The sequence below is a fragment of the Odocoileus virginianus genome, unplaced genomic scaffold, assembly GCF_023699985.2.
Source record: "Odocoileus virginianus isolate 20LAN1187 ecotype Illinois unplaced genomic scaffold, Ovbor_1.2 Unplaced_Scaffold_6, whole genome shotgun sequence".
Lineage (NCBI taxonomy): Eukaryota > Metazoa > Chordata > Mammalia > Artiodactyla > Cervidae > Odocoileus > Odocoileus virginianus.
The window spans coordinates 1118554-1139399 of record NW_027224268.1 but is presented as its reverse complement, the minus strand read 5'-3'; the positions used below and the strand labels follow the sequence as shown (position 1 = coordinate 1139399).

The window sequence follows — 20846 nt, the reverse complement described above, 5'->3', positions numbered from 1 at the left end:
GGAACTTCAAAAATATCAATATTTGAAATAACCAATACATATGGTTCAAAATTCTAATGACACAAAGAGAAAAAGAGGGTTAGAATGAAAATTAATTCTTTCCCACTCTCCCTCACCACCAGTAACCTTCTCCAGAAGGTACATTACCAGCTTCTTGGTTATTCTTTCAGAGATAATCTAGGCATACCCAAGAATCAAAGTATAAGTGGAAACCACTTATATGTTGCTGTTGCCCATCAAGACATGAGTGGATAAACAAAATGTGACATAGCCATATAATGGACTATTAGTCAGCCATTAAAAAGAGTAAGGTTCTGATATGGACTACAATAGATGAACTTTGAAAACATGCTGAGTGAAAGAAGCCAGTCACAAAAGACCACCTACTGTATGATTCCTTTTATATGAAGTGTCTAGAATAGGCAAATTCATAGACACACAGTGTGGTTGCCAGAGGTCTGAGGAAGTGGTAATACGGAGTGACTACAAATGGGTAAGGGCTGTCTTCTGGGGGGTGATGAAAACAGCTGAAGTCAGTGGTGATACCTTACAATCTTATGAATATACTGCTGCTGCTGCTGTTTAGTCACTAAGTCATGTCAGATTCTTTGCAATCCCATGGACTGTAGCCCACCAGGCTCCTCTGTCCATGCGATTTCCCAGGCAAGAATACTGGAGTGGGTTGCCATTTCCTTCTCCTTAGGGGATCTTCCCGACCCAAGGATTGAACCTGGGTCTCCTGCATTGGCAGCAGGTCTTTACTTCTGAGCCAGCTGGGAAGCTTAGGAATATATAAGTCACTAAATTTTCAAAAAAAGCTTTGTGAATGTACATTAGTATCTGTCATTATATGTTCATTTTCTAACAACCATCTTCTTGTATTATTGCTATGTGAATTTTGTGATTTTGTTTTCTTCACATCAGTGTAGTCTGTGGAAGTCACCATCCACTCAAATAATCCATCTTCCACCCAATAAATAATAAACCACTTTTTAAAAAAGGTATAGTCTTTGCTCTTTATACAAATCCTACATTGTGCCATAACAATTTTGTACTTTGCCTCTGCCACTTTCCAACTATCACAGAGATTATTCCTTATCAGAACCTATCAAGCTGGGTCATTCTTCTAACAGCTGGGTTGTATGTTACTGTATGGACACATCCAAATAAACCACTAATTCTCAACTGAGGACAATGTGGTGGCCCCCCTGCCCAAAGCATACAGTTGGCAGTATATAGAGACATGTTTTGTTGTCACCACTAGAGGTAAACAGGTACTATTAGTATCTAGTGAGAAGAGGATGGGATGCTGCTAAACATCCAAAAATGCACAGCTCCCCCTCCCTCCCACAACAAAGAATGATCCATCCAAAATATCAAATAGTACCAAGGGTGATGAACCTCCATTTAAACAGACCATGATTCATGAAAATTTATTTATAATATCTGCTTTTACAATGTTGCATAATATTCCAACTTCCAGCTATATAACAATTTCCTGATATATAATCTCCACATATATAATCACTCCCCTTTATTTTAGATACTTTGTTTCTTTTTTAAAACTTTTTAATATTGCACTGGAAGAAACACTTGTATAACAAGCCTCTGTTCTCACATTGGGCTTTTTTTTTTTTTTTCAGGAAATTATTAGATTCCTATAAGTAAGGTAACTGGGTTAAAGGAGAATATGTTTTTGCCCTGGAATTATATGGGGCTCTTATTGTTATTATGAATGGGATTCCCCCATATTATATCTAGTAATTGCCTTTGTGCAGGAAAGTGGGTGGCTTTCACAGTTATTTTCTATCCAGCCATTTACTTTCTTTTTCTCTTTGTCTGTACCATGTGGCATGTGGGACCTAAGTTCCCCAAACAGGGTTTGAACCAGTGCACCCTGCATTGGAAGGCGGAGTCTTAAGCACTGGACCACCAGGGAAGTCCATATCTGGCCATTTAAGTAAGACACTTTTGGTTGATGTTCTTAGCATGGCAGTGCCAAGGGGTATCCGTGGAATGAGGGAAGATTTTAGTATCCTTTCTATAATCTATTAGCATCACCCTCAATTCATGCCAAGTAAACATACGTACTAACATCCATCCATATGCTGAGCTGTGACCATAATTTCCTCCTCCAATCACATCACCACCCAAAGCTAGATGCAGCCACAATGGGGTTTCCTTTAGTAGCATACTACCCACAAGAATTTGTTTCCTCCTCCTTTCCAATAGGTATAACTCTTATTAATGGCCTCAAAGCTTCCAGAACCATATTCAATCATGATAGTGCTGGTAGACATTCTCATCTTTTTTCTCACAGTGTCAGGAACTTGTCAATACTGCCATATTAAGAGATGACAGAGGATGTTCCTTGAACAATAGAGTCTTTCTGATGTTCAGAAAATAGCCTTCTTTCCTAGTTTTCCTATTTTTTTTTCTTTCCAGAATAGATTTTGAATTCAACTCTTTTTTTTTTCCAGCTTTGATTCAACAATGGTATGCTTTGGGTTTGAAAGTACAATGAGTTAGTAAAAACAGACTGTGTGGGAGACAGGAGGTTTGGATCCAGCTGTAAGTTTTAGGTATGAATCACCAGAACCCTACCCTTCCTCTTGGGATATTGTTCAGGGGTTGCATGCAAACGCCACTGGCTGCCAACCAGTAAACGTAAGTGTGGCTTTTCTGATAGGCACACCCTTGGAAATAAAGCAGGTCTGTTCTCCTGAACAAGATCAAAGAACCTGCTAAGGCTTGTAGTAAAAAACGTGACAAAACATTTCTAAGCCCAGCTAAGGAAACAATGGACCAGACCATCCTAAAACAGCCCTGCGAGGCAGGCAGGACAGTTACTCCTAACCATCCTTCAATTGAAGCAGGCGTGACCAACAGCATTGGTTTCTCCAGGAACAAGGGGTTCCCGGGAACACAGGTCTTTCAGTGCTAAAAACTGGAAAAGTCCCAAGGCTATAATTTAAAGGCACAAAATGTGTTTCTTCTCAGGGCAGGTCAAGGGTTCGTCAATGGTGTGTGAACTTGACGTACTTCTCTTTCAGGCGAAACTAAACCTGGGCAGGGTGTCGATTAAAAAGGAAGAGTGCTGTGCATTTTTTCAGAGGCTTCTTTGTTTCTGACCATTTAGAGTTGCCCTAAACAAATCAAGATATCAGGCCAGACCAGAAATAGGTAAGTGGAAAATCATTCCACCCTTTACCACAAGCCTTTTCAAAACAATGCTTCCCGGAGTACAAACTCCAGGCAGGAAATACTGCATACATTTTCCCCTTTGTCTTGGGACCACCAGTTGTGCCTTCTCCTCCAGGGTCTTCCTTCTTCCTAAAGTTTTCTGCAAGTTTTTAACAGAAAATACCTCACTATCCAAAGTGAAGAGTTAAGTTTTAGAAAATAATTGGCCATTAACTCAATAAAATCAGGTTCTTGCTCTTGGCTCACAGTTATATTTCTTGAATAAAGAAGATGTGGTATACACACACACACACACACATAAATACACAATGGAATACTACTCAGCCATAAAAAAAGAATGAAATAATGCCATTTTCAGCAACACAGATGCAACTAGAGATTATCATACTAAGTCAGTCAGGAAGGAGAAAGACAAATACCACATGATATCACTTTTATGTGGAATCTAAAATGTGACACAAATGAACTTATCTACGCCTGCAGTGGAAGCATGGAGTCCTAACCACCAGAAGGCCATGGAATTCCCTGTAGATTTCTGAAGTTCATATTAAAAGACAGCTGAAACTTGGGTTACCTACACTTTGGCGGGAAATTCTTGAGGGAAACAGTTGATTCTAGTTATTCACAGTAGTGATATTCTATTTCTGCTTATTCAACTTATATGCAGAGTGCAGATGTGGGAAGATGGCGGGCCTGGCGTCCTGAGGTGCACGGGTCATGGCGCTCTTTAGCCCACTGGCGTCCCACCTCCCAGGATTGCGCCCAGTCCGCCCCCCCCGACCACTCCCTTACTCCCCAGGGCCCCGCGTGTTGTGTTGCGGGGGACAGCACCCAAGCGGAGCAGAGAAGGCGGGAGAGTTCTTGGGGGTGCGAGGCGAGGAGCGACTGGCTGGGCAGCATGACTCAGCAGCAGCCGGCACGGAAGCTGCCCAGCCTGCTTGTGGACCCGGCGGAGGAGACAGTATGCGCCGCCACCACGACCCCTCAGCGTGGAGCGCCTGCTGCCATCAAAAATAAGGATTAATTTGGAAGATAATGTACAATATGTGTCCATGAGAAAAGCACTAAAAGTGAAGAGACCTCGTTTTGATGTGTCACTGGTTTATTTAACTCGAAAATTTATGGATCTTGTCAGATCTGCTCCTGGGGGCATTCTTGACTTAAACAAGGTTGCAACGAAACTGGGAGTACGAAAACGAAGAGTGTATGACATCACCAACGTCTTAGATGGAATCGACCTGATTGAAAAGAAGTCTAAGAACAATATTCGATGGATAGGATCTGATCTTAGCAATTTTGGAGCAGTGCCCCAACAGAAGAAGCTGCAGGAGGAGCTGTCTGACTTATCAGCAATGGAAGATGCCCTGCTACTGCTGCTAAGTCGCTTCAGTCGTGTCCGACTCTGTGCGACCCCACAGACGGCAGCCCACCAGGCTCCCCCGTCCCTGGGATTCTCCAGGCAAGAAAGCTGGAATGGGTTGCCATTTCCTTCTCCAGTGCATGAAAGTGAAAAGTGAAACTGAAGTCACTCAGTCGTGTCCGACTCTGTGCAATCCCATGGACTGCAGCCTACCAGGCTCCTCCGTCCATGGGATTTTCCAGGCAAGAGTACCAGAGTGGGTGCCATTGCCTTCTCCGGAAGATGCCCTAGATTAGTTAATTAAGGATTGTGCTCAGCAGTTGTTTGAGTTGACAGATGACAAAGAAAATGAAAGACTAGCATATGTGACATATCAAGACATTCACAGCATCCAAGCTTTCCATGAACAGATTGTAATTGCAGTTAAAGCGCAGGCAGAAACCAGACTGGATATTCCAGCTCCCAGAGAGGATTCTATCATAGTACATATCAGGAGCACCAAAGGACCCATTGACGTTTATTTATGTGAAGTGGAGCAGGGTTCCCACTCAAGTAATAAAACGTCAGACAGTGTAGGGACCTCTTCATCCAAAAGCAAGCCTTCGGAGCACCCTCAACCTGATAAAGAAGAAAATTCTCCACAGCAAAGTGAAGAACTGCTTGAAGTGACCAACTGATGGTGTTTGAGGTACCATGCACTGAGTCTCTTGGACTCCTGTGTGGACGAAGATCCTCAGAGCAATAAATCATCCCTGTTATTTTCTCATGCTTGATAGCTGCAAGAAGGCCAGGAGCACCTCCAAGCACTTTGCTCCTTAGATTCCTGGATAATGATGGTTTCTGCATTTGAAAAGAGCTCTTTTTATAATTATTCACTGCTTTTTTGCCACATTACCACTCTGTGCCTCAGTTTACTCAGTAGTTTACCATTAGACTGTGAGCTCCTTGGGGGACTTTGTCTTAATCATTGTTAAGCCCAACGCCTTGCGCCACTCCTGGCAATTGAAAAGCGCTTGATAAATGTTTGAACAAATCAGGTGAGTGAGTGAGTGAGTGAATGGTATAATTAGACTGATAATGCTTGGCTCATACAAGATTCTTATATTGTTCAGATTCATATTGTAAACTTCTCTCATTTTCAAAGAAAGAATTGAAGCAACGTGAGATTAGGACCATGTAGAAAAGAGTCAGCATAGGAATCAAAAATCAACATGCTGGAAAATCATGCCAAGTATTTAGGATTTGCACACCTCCAAGCTCCAGTGGCTTTTGTCCCTCAGCTGAACACCACCCTCCTCCCTCCTCACAGTCCCTGCCAGCTGCCTCTGCAGGCCTTGGCTACGAGGCAGAAGTTGTGTGTATAGGTCAAGTGCTCCTCGGAGGATTCCAGGCTCTGCATTGTAGATTTGGCAGCTGTCAGTTAGTGTGATGGCTGAACATGAGAGTGGATGAGGCCACCTAATGAGAGGGTACCAGCAGGAGAAGAGGAAAGGCCCGTTGGCATTTATTTTAAGGGGAGGTACCCACTTCAGTTTCTTTCCTGAAGATTTCCATGGGGGTCACTGAGTTGGACGTGACTGATAGACTTAACACTTTCACTTTCACCAAAGAAAAAGCCTTTCTCAAGAGAGAAAAAAGAGAGGAGGAGAGAAAAAATGGCTGAAGAAGGTGGTGCCCCCAAAACCCACACAGGAAGTATGGCCACAGGTGATAGCATTGTTTCTAAGCAGCAGTTCCTTACTTGTGAAATGTGACAAGTGTTCTACTTTGCAAATCGTTCTGAGAGTAAAAGGAGATCGTGTAAATGAAAGTCCTCTGTAAACTGCAGACGTGTTACATAAATGAATCTTTTTCATCAAAAAAAAAAAAAAAATACATGCAGAGTACATCATGAGAAACGCTGGGCTGGATGAAGCACAAGCTGGAATCAAGATTGCCAGGAGAAATATCAACAATCTCAGATATGCAGATGACACCACCCTTATGGCAGAAAGTGAAGAAGAACTAAAGAGCCTCTTGATGAAAGTGAAAGAGAGTGAAAAAGTTGGCTTAAAACTCAACATTCAGAAAACTAAGATCATGGCATCTGGTCCCATCACTTCATGGCAAACAGATGGGAAACAGGGGGAACAGTGACAGACTTTTGCTTTCTTGGGCTCCAAAATCACTGCAGATGGTGACTGCAGTCATGAAATTAAAAGATGCTTGCTTCAACCTAGACAGCATATTAAAAAGCAGAGATATTACTTTGCCAACAAAGGTCTGTCTAGTCAAAGCTATGGTTTTTCCAGTAGTCATGTATGGATGTGAGAGTTGGACTATAAAGAAAGCTGAGCGCCAAAGAATTGATGCTTTTGAACTGTGGTGTTGGAGAAGACTCTTGAGAGTCTCTTGGACTGCAAGGAGATCCAACCAGTCAATCCTAAAGGAAATCAGTCCTGAATATTCATTGGAAGGACTGATGCTGAAGCTGAAGCTCCAATACTTTGGCCACCTGATGCAAAGAACTGACTCATTGGAAAAGACCCTGATGCTGGGAAAGATTGAAGGCAGGAGAAGGGGACAACAGAGGATGAGATGGTTGGATGGCATCACTGACTCAATGGACATGAGTTTGAGTAAACTCTGGGAGTTGGTGAATGGACAGGGAGGCCTGGCATGCTGCAGTCCATGGGGTCGCAGAGTCAGACATGACTGAGCAACTGAACTGAACTGAACTGATGTTCTATTAAGTTGCCACGATCAGAGAGTGAGCCAATACTGAACCATTGCTCCGGGGGAAGTACAAGGTTAGGCTCCCGCAAGCCTCCATTCACAACCAAGAATCAATACGTAACCTTCTATTATGTGTGCTTCTGTTTAAAGACACCTTATTGACTATATATTGTTGACTGATTAACACTGAACTCAGCCAACAGCACTACATCTCAGGCCTGAGGAAGCTTCTCCAACACATACTTTCTCCAAAAGGCACCTTACAGCCTGTTGCACTTAGGAACACTGAACAGCACTTCACTATGCCTGGGGGCATTTAAAACAGCAAGGTCACCAACAAAAAGCACAAAATGTGGCACTAAATTGGCCTCAGGAAGGACATTTGTTTGCAGTAGGAGACTTGAAGCAAGAAAGCAGAGCACTGTCTTGTTCACCCTCAGCCGGGAGCACGTGCGTACCCACAAATGATGGTGCGAGCACCACAGTTATAAATAAATTTAGTGAGTAGGTGAATTCACTGATCCAGAATCCACAGATGATGAGGATTGCCTGTAATAACAAATACACTTTTATGGAAACTTCTTACTCAGAAGAGTCAAACACCAATATTCTACCACTGAACCCTTTCCCAGAGTAGTTTAACATGGAGCACCTTACAACTTATAAACTGTCATTTAGAAAGGAAATTAAATCTCGTTTCCATAATGGATAAGAGAGTGATGGGTTTCATCATTTTATTTAATGTATTTATCATCTTCAGCCAAATCCATCTCTTTTTATTATTCAATTAAATTCAGCCAAGCAAGACACAATCTCCACCAGGAGAACATGGAGATGGGCGGGATGATATGAGGTAAAGAAACTTACAGTCCTCTTGGGTGTGGGAGGGGAGGTTCAGAAAATTCATCTTAATACAAGTGGAATATGATCAAGGCCACCATAAAGATCTAACATGTATGAGACTAGAAAAAACCTAATGCTATGGAGGCCACATGAAAGAGAAAGGGTATCCTCTTGGGACTGTCTGGAAGATATGAAGGAGATGGTTAAGAAATGAACAGATCTTAAAGGATTAGTAAAATGGCAGCTGGAGCTGTGGGATGGGGTGTTGAGAATGTCTTGATACCAGAAGCAGAAGAGCACAGTAGGGAGACCTCTGAGATCTGGGTCAGAACTCAGCACGCATGTCGGGGAGGAGGAAGGCATGGTTTCCATTATTGCTTAAAGCAAGGCACAGAGGCCCTGAAGTGATCAGAGAAGAGGAGTGGGCCCTGAAGTGATCAGAGAAGAGGAGTGGAAGGCAAATGGCTAAGGGAGGAAAGGAAATCCATTCAGTGATTTTTTTTTTTTTCATTCAATGATCTTAATCCTTCATACTGTTTTCAGAAGCTTCTAGGTTTATTCTATTTTCACACTGCAGTGTTTAACTCTTTACCCGCTCATCTTTCACCTCCTTAACTAGACAATATCCTAGATGTAAGCTTCCCTGGTGGCTCAGCTGGTAAAGAATCTGCCTGCGATGCAGGAGACCTGGGTTCAATCCCTGGGTTGAGAAGATACCCTTGAAGAAGGGAATGGCTCCCCACTCCAGTATTCTGGCCTGAAGAAGTCCATGGACTGTATAGTCCATGGGGTTACAAAGAGTCAGACATAACTGAGTGACTCTCACTTTCAAGCAGCAGTCATGCCTCATTCTTCCTCATTCTTCCTCAGCTTCCCTCCCTCTGCCTCTGTCCTCTCTCCCTAATACATACACACACAAACATACGCACACACACACACACCCTAACATACAAAAGATGACCTGAACCGTGGCTTCATGTCACCACACATCAATAAATATTTATTCATTCAGTAATGGGCTTGACAACCACACTAAGCCCTGGTCTGTTTTCCTCAGGGAGGAGGTGACTAAACTTTGTTAGGAACTGTCCCTACATTTTCCCTGCAATACATGTGTCGGGAAGATTCCCTGGAGAAGGGAATGGCAACTCACTCCAGTATTCTTGCCTGAAGAATTGCATGGACAATATAAAACAGACATTATTAATACAATTCTATTAACAGCCAGTCTATAGCCAGGAACTTATTAACTCTGGCCTATTATTTATTGCTTCCAAATTTGAATTTTCTATTAGAACAGAGTATTCATTTTAAGAACAGAGGTAAATTTTAAAATACACACTTTTGCAGTCAAACTGTTTTACTTACTGTTTCAAAACCTCGGTGTGGGTGATCAGGAAATCCACCTGGTCTACCGCCTTTAAATTCATCAAATAGTAAAAATGGATCCAGATTTTTTAACTGAAATAAAAATAAAACCCAGCAGATTAGATGTGCCTTTTAAGTCACACTACTTGGGGCTACATTCATAAACAGATCTAACGAATCTCATTAAAAATGACTTGGCTAATAAGTAACTTTTTGCAATACAAAATGCTTTCAGGAAAGAACTCCTTACACACACACACACACACACACACACACACACACAAATTCACTAAGTTAAACAGTTGACATTTTATGAGAAGTGGACAAATGATTCATGATCATCTAAGATCTAAGTAGTCAAGCACAAACAAGATACAGTCCAAAAAGATTCATAATCTCAAGGGGGAACACACTAGAACATCAATTACTGTGCTATGATGATAAATGCTCTGGAGGAAGTTAACATATAGGAGAGTGGGGAGACATTAGAGCAGGTTCAACCAGGGAGGTGTCACTTGAGCTGAGTCTTGAAGTACATATATGTAGAAGTTAATCAAGAAGAAACAGGAGAAGGAAGAATATTCTAAATAAAAGAGCAGAGAAGCAGCTTGGTAAGATTGAAAACCTGTGAGGAAACTACTCTTGTCAAGCAAAAATGCACACGGAACTATGATGAGAGATGGGCTGAGGACAGGGGTTTTATCCTGAAGGTGATGGATTTAATAAGATTGACATGATAAGATCTAGAAAGACCATTCTAGCATATATGTGGAAGATGGTCTGGAAAAGGAAGAGATGGGAGGCAAAGAGTATTTAGAAGGTGCTTTCAACAGTCTAGCTCAGTTGGTAAAGAATCCACCTGCAATGCAGGAGACCCCAGTTCGATTCCTGGGTCAGGAAGATCCCCTGGAGAAGGGACAGGCTGCCCACTCCAGTATTCTTGGGCTTCCCTGGTGGCTCAGCTGGTAAAGAATCTGCCTGCAATGTGGGAGACCTGGGTTCAGTCCCTGGGTTGGGAAGATCCCCTGGAGAAGGGAAAGGCTACCCACTCCAGTATTCTGGCCTGGAGAATTCCATGGACTGTATAGTCCATGGGGTCGCAAAGAGTCAGACATGACTGAGCGACTTTCACTTTCACTTTTCAACAGTCTGGGCAACAACAAAGGCCAGGTCTAAGGCAATGGCAGTAGTGATGGAGAATGGGAAAAAGGAAGAGCATTAGATCACTTCCAGATTTCTAGCTATGGGGCCTGGGAGGGTGGTAAGGCCATCCAGAAATACAAGAAACGTAACAGAAGAAGGACCCTTGAAGTAGGCATGGTGACTTCATTCTAGGACACATTGAGTTTGAGATATGTATATAAATGATATATATATATAAACAGTACTATGAATATTCAGTGTCTAGTATATTGTGCAAAAACTAGACAGCAAAGGAAGATAAATCTTGAGCCCAAGTGAGAGGCAAAAGCAGAGCTCGCTGTCATCAGCATATCTTTATGGTCACCTTGGTTATCCTTGGCCATTTGCTATTCTACACAAATTTTAGAAAACATCTACAAACAAAAATGTTGGACTTTTGGTTGGAACTGCTTTGAATGTATGGATCAATTTGGGGAGAAATGATATTTATATAGTATTGAGTTTTCCTATTCATAAACATGGTTACTTCCATTTATTTAGGTCTTTGAAATGTCTTTCAATAGGATTTATAATTTTCTCCATACAGATTTTGCATATATCAAATTCTGACTAACATACATTTTATGGTATTATAAATAATGTTTGAGATATAATTGACACATATTATATTAGTTTCAGATGTACAAGGTAATGATTTGATATTTGTAAATACTGTGAAATGATCACACACTACCATCTGTCCCTATAAACAAGTACAAAAAAAATGAATATTTTTAAACAGTCTGCTGCTAGGAATCAAAAATGCAAATAGAAGGACTTCCCTGGTGGTCTATTGTTTAAGACTTCACACTTCTACCACAGGAGACAGAGGTTCAATTCCTTGTCGTAAATTAAGATCCTACATGCCATATGGCATGGCAAAAAATAAAATAAAAAAATTTTAAACAGAAGTGTGACTAGAAAGGTGATTTTGAACACTGCTAAGCTCTTATTGATTTTAATAATTCATCTGTAGCTTCTGTTAGATTTTCTTTGCAGACATTCACATCACCAGTATATTTTTTGTTTTATTTATTTTTATTTATTTTAATTGGAGGCTAATTACTTTACAATATTGTGGTGGTTTTTGCCATACATTCACATGAATCAGCCATGGGTGTACATGTGTCCCCCATCCTGAACCCCCCTCCCACCTCCCTCCCCATCCCATCCCTCTGGGTCATCCCAGTGCACCAGCCCCAAGCACCCCATCTCATGCATTGAACCTGGACTGGCGATCTGTTTCACATATGATAATATACATGTTTCAGTGCTATTCTCTCAGATCATCCCACCCTCGCCTTCTCTCACAGAGTCCAAAAGTCTGTTCTTTACATCTGTGTCTTTTGCTGTCTCACATATAGGGTCATCATTACCGTCTTTCTAAATTCCATATATATGCGTTAATATACTGTATTAGGGTTTTTCTTTCATACTTACTTCACTCAGTATAATAGGCTCCAGTTTCATCCACCTCATTAGAACTGATTCAAATGCATTCTTTTTAATGGCTGAGTAATATTCCATTGTGTATATGTACCACAGCTTTCTTATCCATTCATCTGCCAATGGACATCTAGGTTGCTTCCATGTCCTGGCTATTGTAAACAGTACTGCAATGAACATTTCATCAGTATATTTTATCAATAAGCTTTTGGCCAACAAAGTATTGGGTTGGCAAAAACGTTCTTTTGGTGTTTTCCACACCATCTTGCCACTCAGTTCAGTTCAGTCGCTCAGGCATGTCCAACTCTTTGCGACTCCATGAACTGCAGCACACCAGGCTTCCCTGCCCATCATCAACTCCCAGAACTTGCTCAGACTCATGTCTATCGAGTCAGTGATGTTGTCCAACCATCTCATCCTCTGTTGTCCAACCATCTCATCCTCTGTTGTCCCCTTCTCCTCCTGACTTCAATCTTTCCCATCATCAGGGTCTTTTCCAATGAGTCAGTTCTTCGCATCAGGTGGCCAAAATATTGCAGCTTCAGCATCAGTCCTTCCAATGAGTATTCAGGACTGATTTCCTTCAGTATTGACTGGTTTGATCTCTCTGCAGTCCAAAGGACTCTCAAGATTCTTCAACACCACAGTTCAAAAGCATTGATTCTTCGGCACTCAGCTTTCTTTATGGTCCAACTCTCATGGGAAAAACCATAGCTTTGACTAGACAGACCTTTGTTGGCAAAGTAATGTCTCTGCTTTTTAATAATGCTATCTAGGTTGGTTATAGCTTTTCTTCCAGGGACCAAGCATCTTAATTTCATGGCTGCAGTCACCATCTGCAGTGATTTTGGAGCCCAAGAAAATAAAAGTCTCTCACTGTTTCCATTGTTTCCCTATCTATTTGCCATGAAGTGATGGGACCAGATGTCATGATCTTAGTTTTTTGAATGTTGAGTTTTAAGCCAACTTTTTCACTCTCCTCTTTCACTTTCATCAAAAGGCTCTTTAGTTCTTCTTCTCTTTCTGCCATAAGGGTGGTGTCATCTGCATACATGAGGTTGTTTATATTTCTCTCAGCAATCTTGATTCCAGCTTGTGCTTCATCCAGCCCAGGCATTTTGCATGACATACTCTGCATATAAGTTAAATAAGCAAGGTGACAATATAAAGCCTTGACGTACTCCTTTCCCAATTGAAACCAGTCTGTTGTTCATGTCTGGTTCTAACCATTGCTTCTTGACCTGCATACAGATTTCTCAGAAGGCAGGTAAGGTGGTCTGGTATTCCCATCTAAGAATTTTCCACAGTTTGTTGTGATCCACACAGTCAAAGGCTTTGACATAGTCAATAAAGCAGAAGCAGATATTTTTCTGGAACTCTCTTGCTTTTTCGATGATCCAGTGGATGTTGGCAATTTGATCTCTGGTTCCTCTGCCTTTTCTAAATCCAGCTTGAACATCTGGAAATTCTCAGATCTTACCACTACAACTCACCGAAGGCTCAGGTGACCATTACCATTTTTTCAGTTCAGTTGCTCAGTCGTGTCCAACTCTTTGCAACTCCATGGACTGCAGCACACCAGGCTTCCCTGTCCATCACCAACTCCCAGAACTTGCTCAGACTCATGTCTATTGAGTTGGTGATGCCATCCAACCATCTCATCCTCTGTTGTCCCCTTCTCCTTCTGCCTTCAATCTTCCCAGCACCAGGGTCTTTTCCAATGAGTCAGTTCTTCACATCAGGTGGCCAAAGTACTGGAACTTCAGCTTCAGCATCAGTCCCTCCAGTGAATATTCAGGACTGACTTCCTTTAGGATTGACTAGTTTGATCTCCTCGCAGTCCAAAGAAGTATGTACATTTACTACTGCATACTTAGTAGACTAAGTATGTATAAACATAAGTAATTTCTATAGGCACTGAGAAACCAAGATAATTGTGTGACCTACTTTATTGCAATATTTGCTTTATTGAAATGGTGTGGAACTGAACCCCCCAATACCCCTGAGGTATGCCTGCTTGAGAGTGGCCCAAGGAAAATCACATCAGAAAGGACTGCCTGGCAGAAGGAGTTGGGCATAGAAACAAATGCAGATGAGTGATGGATTTCCTTCCTGTTGGAAGCACACCCACCAACATGATGATATACAATCATTCCAATTATAGCCTGGCTACCCTGTCCATATACAGTATAATGGACCATTCAGCCCAGTTCCATCTCTTGTTCACCATTCATCACCAAAACAATATTATAAACTCCTCTACCTCCATATTTACAGCAACAAAGAATGTGTCACCTAGAGCCACTAATGTTAAACACTGTTGTAAATTCTACCCTACAATAGCTCTGTGCTCTAGTTTTTTAATGAGATTTTATTTTCCACTGATACAGTCTTGGTGCAAAAAGTTTGAAAAGTAACCACCTTGAAATGAGTGATGTTTTCCTTCTCTGCTGGGAGAGCTGGGGTCCATCTTGTGGCAAGCTGGCAGTGTGTGGAGTGCTAACAAGTATGGTAAGAATCTAAATGTTTAGAAGTAGGGCCAGCATCAGCAAAACGTCTAAAAAATAATAAATGCTGGAGAGGGTGTAGAGAAAAGGGAACCCTCCTACACTGTTGGTGGGAATGTAAATTGATACAGTCACTATGGAGAACAGTGTGGAGGTTCCTTAGAAAACTAAAAATAGAGCTACCATATGATCCAGCAATCTCCTAGGAATATATCCGGTCAAAACTATAGTTCAAAAAGATACATGCATCCCTATGTTCATAGCAGCACTATTCACAACAGCCAAGACATGGAAACAACCTAAATGTCCATCAACAGAGAAATGGATAAAGAAGATGTGGTATAGACACACACACACACACACACACACACACATATACATACAATGGAATATTACTCAGCCATGAAAAAGAATGAAATAATGCCATTTGCAACAACATGGATGGACCTAGAGATTATCATACTAAGTGAAATAAGTCAGAAAGAAAAAGACAAACACTGTATGATATCACTTATATGTGGAATCTAAAATATGACACAAATGAACTTATCTACAAAACAGAAACAGAATCATGTACATTGAAACAGACTGGTGGCTGCTGACAGAGAATGGGTTGGGGGAGAAATGGAGGAGGAGAAACTTTTATATATAGGATGGATAAACAACAAGGTCCTACTGTAGAGCACAGGGAACTATATTCAATATCCTGTGATAAATCATAACAGAAAAGAATATTAAAAAAGAATGTATATATATGTATGTGTATATATTATAACTGAATCACTTTGCTGTATAGCAGTAATTAACACAACATTGTAAGTCAACTATATGACAATAAAAATTTTTCAAATATTTAAACAAAAAATAAAAAAGTTGGGCTAGGAATAAGAGAATAATGGGAATAATGGTATGCTCATACACTGGACTATGTCATAACTACTTAAATGGTATTTATGAAGAATTTATAAGAATGTGGGAGGTGCTTGGCTACCCTGTTAAATGAAAAACTAAGGACACAAAATTGTTTACACTGTACAACTAAAACATATAACTAAACAGAGGTAAAAGAAAACACTCTGTTTTAACAGTGATTAAACCAGGGTGATGGCATTAGTAATGATTCCTATTCACTTGTTTTTCCTTAGAGTAGAGACGTACCTGGAGCATGGTAAACCCTTTGAATTAGAAGAATGTGGGGGTCTCTAAAGCACAGGTTTTTCAGCCAGGGACTTTTAACTGGGAAAATTTTATATTTTACATATATCTATCCATATATAGAATTCAGGGTGACTGTAAACTTGGCTGGGAACAAAAAATATATCTTTATTTTTACTAACTTCCAACTGAATATTTTTTTCTTCTGAAATTTTTTTGTAGTAAAACAAACATAACATGAAATTTACCATTTTAACCATTTTAAAGCATACAGTTCAGTGGCATTGAGTACGCTCATACTGCTGTGCAACAAGTCACCACCATCCATCTCCAGGCTGAAATGTAACATTTCCTTTAATTATGAGTGCAGTCAAAGAATCACAGGAAATTACCAGGACCTGTGACTTTGTCACCAATAGAAATCAAAGCTCTTTTCATATCACATCACAGTTGCTGCAGGTATTGAACTATGTTGCTGCTCCTCAAAGTTTTGAAATTAAGTAGTTATGAGAACTGCAACTACATCTTCTTACTGAATGTTACTAGAATTATTTAAGTTACTAACTACAAATTTGTTTTTGCAATATTTTGCTAACTGTATTTCAATACAAAGATTTTCCTTTGTGTGTAATCCCATGTATTTTATACATTTTAAAAACATTATTCTGAGAAGGAATTTATAAAACAACACTCTGAGAGTGAACTGATGGATTTCAGCAGACTACCAAAGGGGTTCCTAAGACCAGAAAAATTAAGAACCCCTGAGCATATGTGTTTCTGACAGATGGAGTAATTAAAGTATTAGCTACACTCAACATACAGTAATGGGTTACTGACAGGTGTTTGAATTCTTCTGCTGGCAATGTGGCCTAGAAGAATATGATACCACATCCATCTGCATCTTCCCAACATCCACTGTGCATTTAGCCCTTAGAATAATCTTGTTTGCCTGTATCCCTTTGAAAAACAATATTTGACGGACCTCAAAAGACATTCTCAGAGGAACAGGAAGCTAATGGTGGGAAGAGTATGAGAATATTAGAGCAGAATTTAAGAAGAGGAACAAACTAGCCTCACTTTTCAAAATTAATCCATTTCCCTAATATACTTGTCCTTTATTCAAAAAATATTTTTGGGAGATGCTCAACAGCACTAAGTAGTAAAATGCAAATCAAAACCACAGTGAGATATCACCTCACACCTGTCAGGATGGCTATTATCAAAAAAAAAAAAACAAGAAATGACAAGTGTTGGTGAGGATGTGGAGAAAGGGGAACCCTGTCTACACTGTTGGTAGGAATGTAAATTGGTACATCCACCATGGAGAACAGTATGCCAGTTCCACAAAAACATGGTAGTATAACTACCATGTCATCCAGCAATTCTACTTCTGGGTATTTATCCAAAGAAAATGAAAATGCTAACTTGAAAAGCTGTATGCATCCCCATGTTCATTGCTGCATCATTTACAATAATCATGGAAAGAACCTAAGTGTTCAATGACAGATAAATGGATAAAGAAAATGTGGTGTATATGGGATACAATGGGATATTATTCTACTATAAAAAAAGAATGAAATCTTGCTATTTGCAACAACATGGGTGGACCTTGAGGTCATTATGCTGAGTGAAATAAGTTAGAGAAAGACAAATACTGTATGATCTCATTTATATGTGGAATTCAAAATCAAACAAAAAAAAAACAAGCTCATGGATGCAGAGAACAGATTGGAGGTCGCCAGATGTAGGGGGTGGGGGTGACAGAAATGGATAAAGGGGGCCAGAAGGTACAAACTTTCAGTTATAAAATAAATGAGTCACGGGGAGGTAATTATAGCACAGTGACTGTAGTTAATACTGTATTACATATTTGAAAGTTGCTAAGAGAGTAGATCTTAAAAGTTCTCATCACAATATTATGGTGACAGATGTTAACTAGACTTGTGATCATTCTGCAATATATACAAATACTGAAGCTAATATTACCTGAAATTAATATCACCTGAAACTAATATTATATGTCAATTATACCTCAATAAAAAGAATTCTGCTTTTGGAATCTGGAGCTGGGCACTGTATTCTATGGATTAGAATCACCATTTCCTTCTTTTGCACATAAGATTTTCTTTTCTCCAAGTCCCATGTCCCCCCAAATTTTCAAATAAAACTGCTTTCTAATGTTGAAAGATGTCTGCCTGACCTACAATCACCTTCTCTGAGGGAAGCCCCCACTTAGCCCCCACCAAGAGGTCCAAAGAGTCCAGTCTCAGCCTTCTCTCTAAGAAGTCAAAACGCCTGGCAAATGGCTGACTGGCCCAGGGTAGAGACCTGACCCAAGAGGAGGCAATGGGATTCTCTCTCCTAGGAATTTGGGATTGGGCCCCAGCATCTGTCCCTGGTGCTTTGACTGGTAGGCATGTAAACCTAGGGGGGATCTAGCAGGTATGTCTGGGCATGTGCACGTGGAGGCTGACAGATCAACTCAGGATAGGATGTGGGTGTTCGGAGGGGGGCACAGACGTGTCAGTCAGGATCACTGGATCCACAGTACAGAAATCCCCTGGGGTGGGGCTGGTCCCAAAGAGACCCCAATTGCTAAGTTTAGCGTTGGTTCCTAAGGCGCCCCACGGGGCAGCTCATGGTTGTCTCATGCCCTCTCTTCCCAAGCTTACCCTCAGGGTCCCACCAGTCCCTTCTGCAAAAATAAAAAAAAAGCATGAAACAGCCACCCGACCAGCCTACCTCGGGTCTCCCGATGCTTCTGCGGACTCGCGCTCCGACTCCTTCCGACTGCTCCCGGCTGAGCACTGAGACGGTAACCTTCTTGGAGGACATCGTGTCCGAGGTTAGAAGGCGAGCGCTCCGAGACTGAGCTGTAGAGGGTGCAGGTAAGAGAAGGGACAAGACAGAGACGCCATCAAGGGGGGACCGGCCACCCACGGACTGTAAAACACAGGATGCGAAATTCGCCCCACACCCCGCCCCAAATATTGCATTGGCCAACCCAACATTAACAACTACACATTTTAAATTGCTTACTCTGCACAAGACCTGGGCTAGATGCTTTCAAACAACACTAATGATGGTGGACGCCTGTGAGTGCTAAGGAGGTTCCCAGCACCCTACTAATGATTTACAGTGGTTATCTGGTGTAGTCCTAGGACCACCTTTGACCACAGCTAGTAATAACAGCTGCTGGGCATTTACTTAGAACCTGTAATGAGCACTTTACCTGCTTCACCTGATCTCTGCCCCTACCCCTACCCCATGTTGCCCCAGAAGGAAGCTGCTACCATGAGCTAAGAGAGATCTGGGTATCTCTTATCTGAATGTGCAAGGATCTGGCACTGAAAGGGATCTTTGAGGGTCATCAAATTCAAAGACTCATCTATCCCTAAAGTTCAGGGTCAACTTAAGTGGCAAGAAATCTTCGAAGCTTTCTCTGAAGTCTTCCAGAGCACAGAAGAGCACAGGAAACTCACGGAGGAGGTGCCCTTGACCATGCAATCTGTATTCTACTCAGGACCCCCAATTCAAAAGTGCTTCCTCTTTCTGAGTCTAAAGTCTACTCGAGGGCATATCACAAAACAAGTATAATTAATCCATTTTCCACTTCAAATGCTTGCAGACAATACACGCAATCCCTAAAGTTCTTCTGCAAATAACATACAATCCATTCCTTCAAAGTTTCCCACTCAAACCAAGAGAGATATTTTAGCAAGCACAGACTCTGGAGCCACACAGTCTGGGTCTGCATCCCACGTTCACCACGTATCAGCTGTGTGATCTGAGGCCAACTGCTAAGCCTCCCTGTTCCTCAGTTTTTCCACCTGTGAATAGGAGTAATAAGACGGCATAGATTCTGCAAAAGAGTGTGGTCAGTGTCCTGAGAATGTGAGCTGCTGCTCCTCAGAGCACTCTGCGCAGCAAAACCCTCCGGCCAGTCAAGGTTCCCTCTAAATGTGCCCTCCCCTGGGCTGCCACCTTTAGTGAACTCAATCCTCCACCTGTGAGCATCTAGGAAGTATTTTACGTCCACCCCCCGCCCCAATTTGGACTATTTCTGGATCTTCCCAGACTCCTCCAATTAAGTTCTATGCACGTGCACCACTGACGAGGTACTTACCAGATCTTAGTGCTCCGCAGAAAGAAAAGTCGTCTGCGACTTGCACCAAACTGCAGAGGACTTCTTAAGCATCTCTGGCCATCGCCCTAGGAGACTCCCCTGGGAGTCTAAAGCAGGCCAGAGAGGGCGGGGTCCGCGCCGCCAGGCCCGGCGGGCGCCAGGTACTCTAGCCGGGTGACGGACGGCTACGGCAGCCCGTGCGGCGGCGGCGGCGGCGGGGGGCGTGGAGAGGCCGGGCTCGGAGGACGCCCCGCGGCTGCCTCACCGTGACTCAGCGCTTCGCTGCCAGTGGCCGCAGAGAGGCTGGAGGCGGGAGTCCACGGGTCTCGGAGGCCCTGGGCAAGGGCGATACTCCTTGATTGACAGTCCGCCGCCGCGGATCCCTTCACCCCGCCCCCCGCCACAGCTCCGCCCCAGCCGGCTCGGCCGCCCTTGTGATGGGCGGGAGGGGAAATGTCACTAGGAGAGGCGCTCTGGGCCCTAGGAGGGGTGGATAGGCCTAGCAGGTGCTGTGTTCAGGCCAAAGGTCCCAACTGGACCTCCTCGGAAAACTTGTCTTTGCCTGGAGTCGGCTACCTCCATCATTTCTTGGGCCTTGTGTGACCTTGGGCAGGTAGCTCAGCCTCTCTGTGCCTCGAGTGCCTCCACTGTAAAACGGGCGTGGTGACGGTAATACAATACACGCTGATGGGGTTGTGATGAGAATTAAAGGAGCTGGGCAGGCCCTAAGCACTGCTCAGTTATTGCTTACATCAGTAAGTTGACGGCTGTTCGCCCTTTACAGGGCGATGCAGAGTTGCAGAAGCCTCTACGGATTTCTATTCTGTAAACAGCAGAAATCTCATTGCTTGCTTTTGAAGAAGGAAAGTGCCAGATAGTAAATATTTTCGACTTTGCACGTGTTCTCTGAGGCGGCTGAGGCAGTTGGCCTTTGTAGCAA

At 42.3% G+C, this 20846-nt stretch overlaps 1 protein-coding gene and 1 pseudogene across 3 annotated transcripts in view; one reads left to right on the top strand and one right to left on the bottom strand.

Annotated features, from left to right (window-relative positions):
* The window catches only part of PIR (pirin), a 95360-nt gene extending 75136 nt beyond the window's left edge, over positions 1–20224 (bottom strand). The window contains exons 1-3 of one of the 3 annotated variants that reach the window (XM_020912570.2): positions 19907–20224; positions 18523–18653; positions 9491–9583 (exon numbers count right to left, since the gene is read on the bottom strand). In XM_020912570.2, coding sequence (XP_020768229.1) covers positions 9491–9583; positions 18523–18615 — 186 coding nt within the window. In that variant the 5' untranslated portion in view covers positions 18616–18653; positions 19907–20224. The remainder of the gene's footprint in view (positions 1–9490; positions 9584–18522; positions 18654–19906) is intronic. The other 2 variants (XM_020912629.2, XM_020912482.2) reach the window with 2 other exon arrangements.
* On the top strand, positions 4103–5246 carry LOC110149955 (transcription factor E2F6-like; annotated as a pseudogene).
* Positions 20225–20846: the final 622 nt, after the last annotated feature.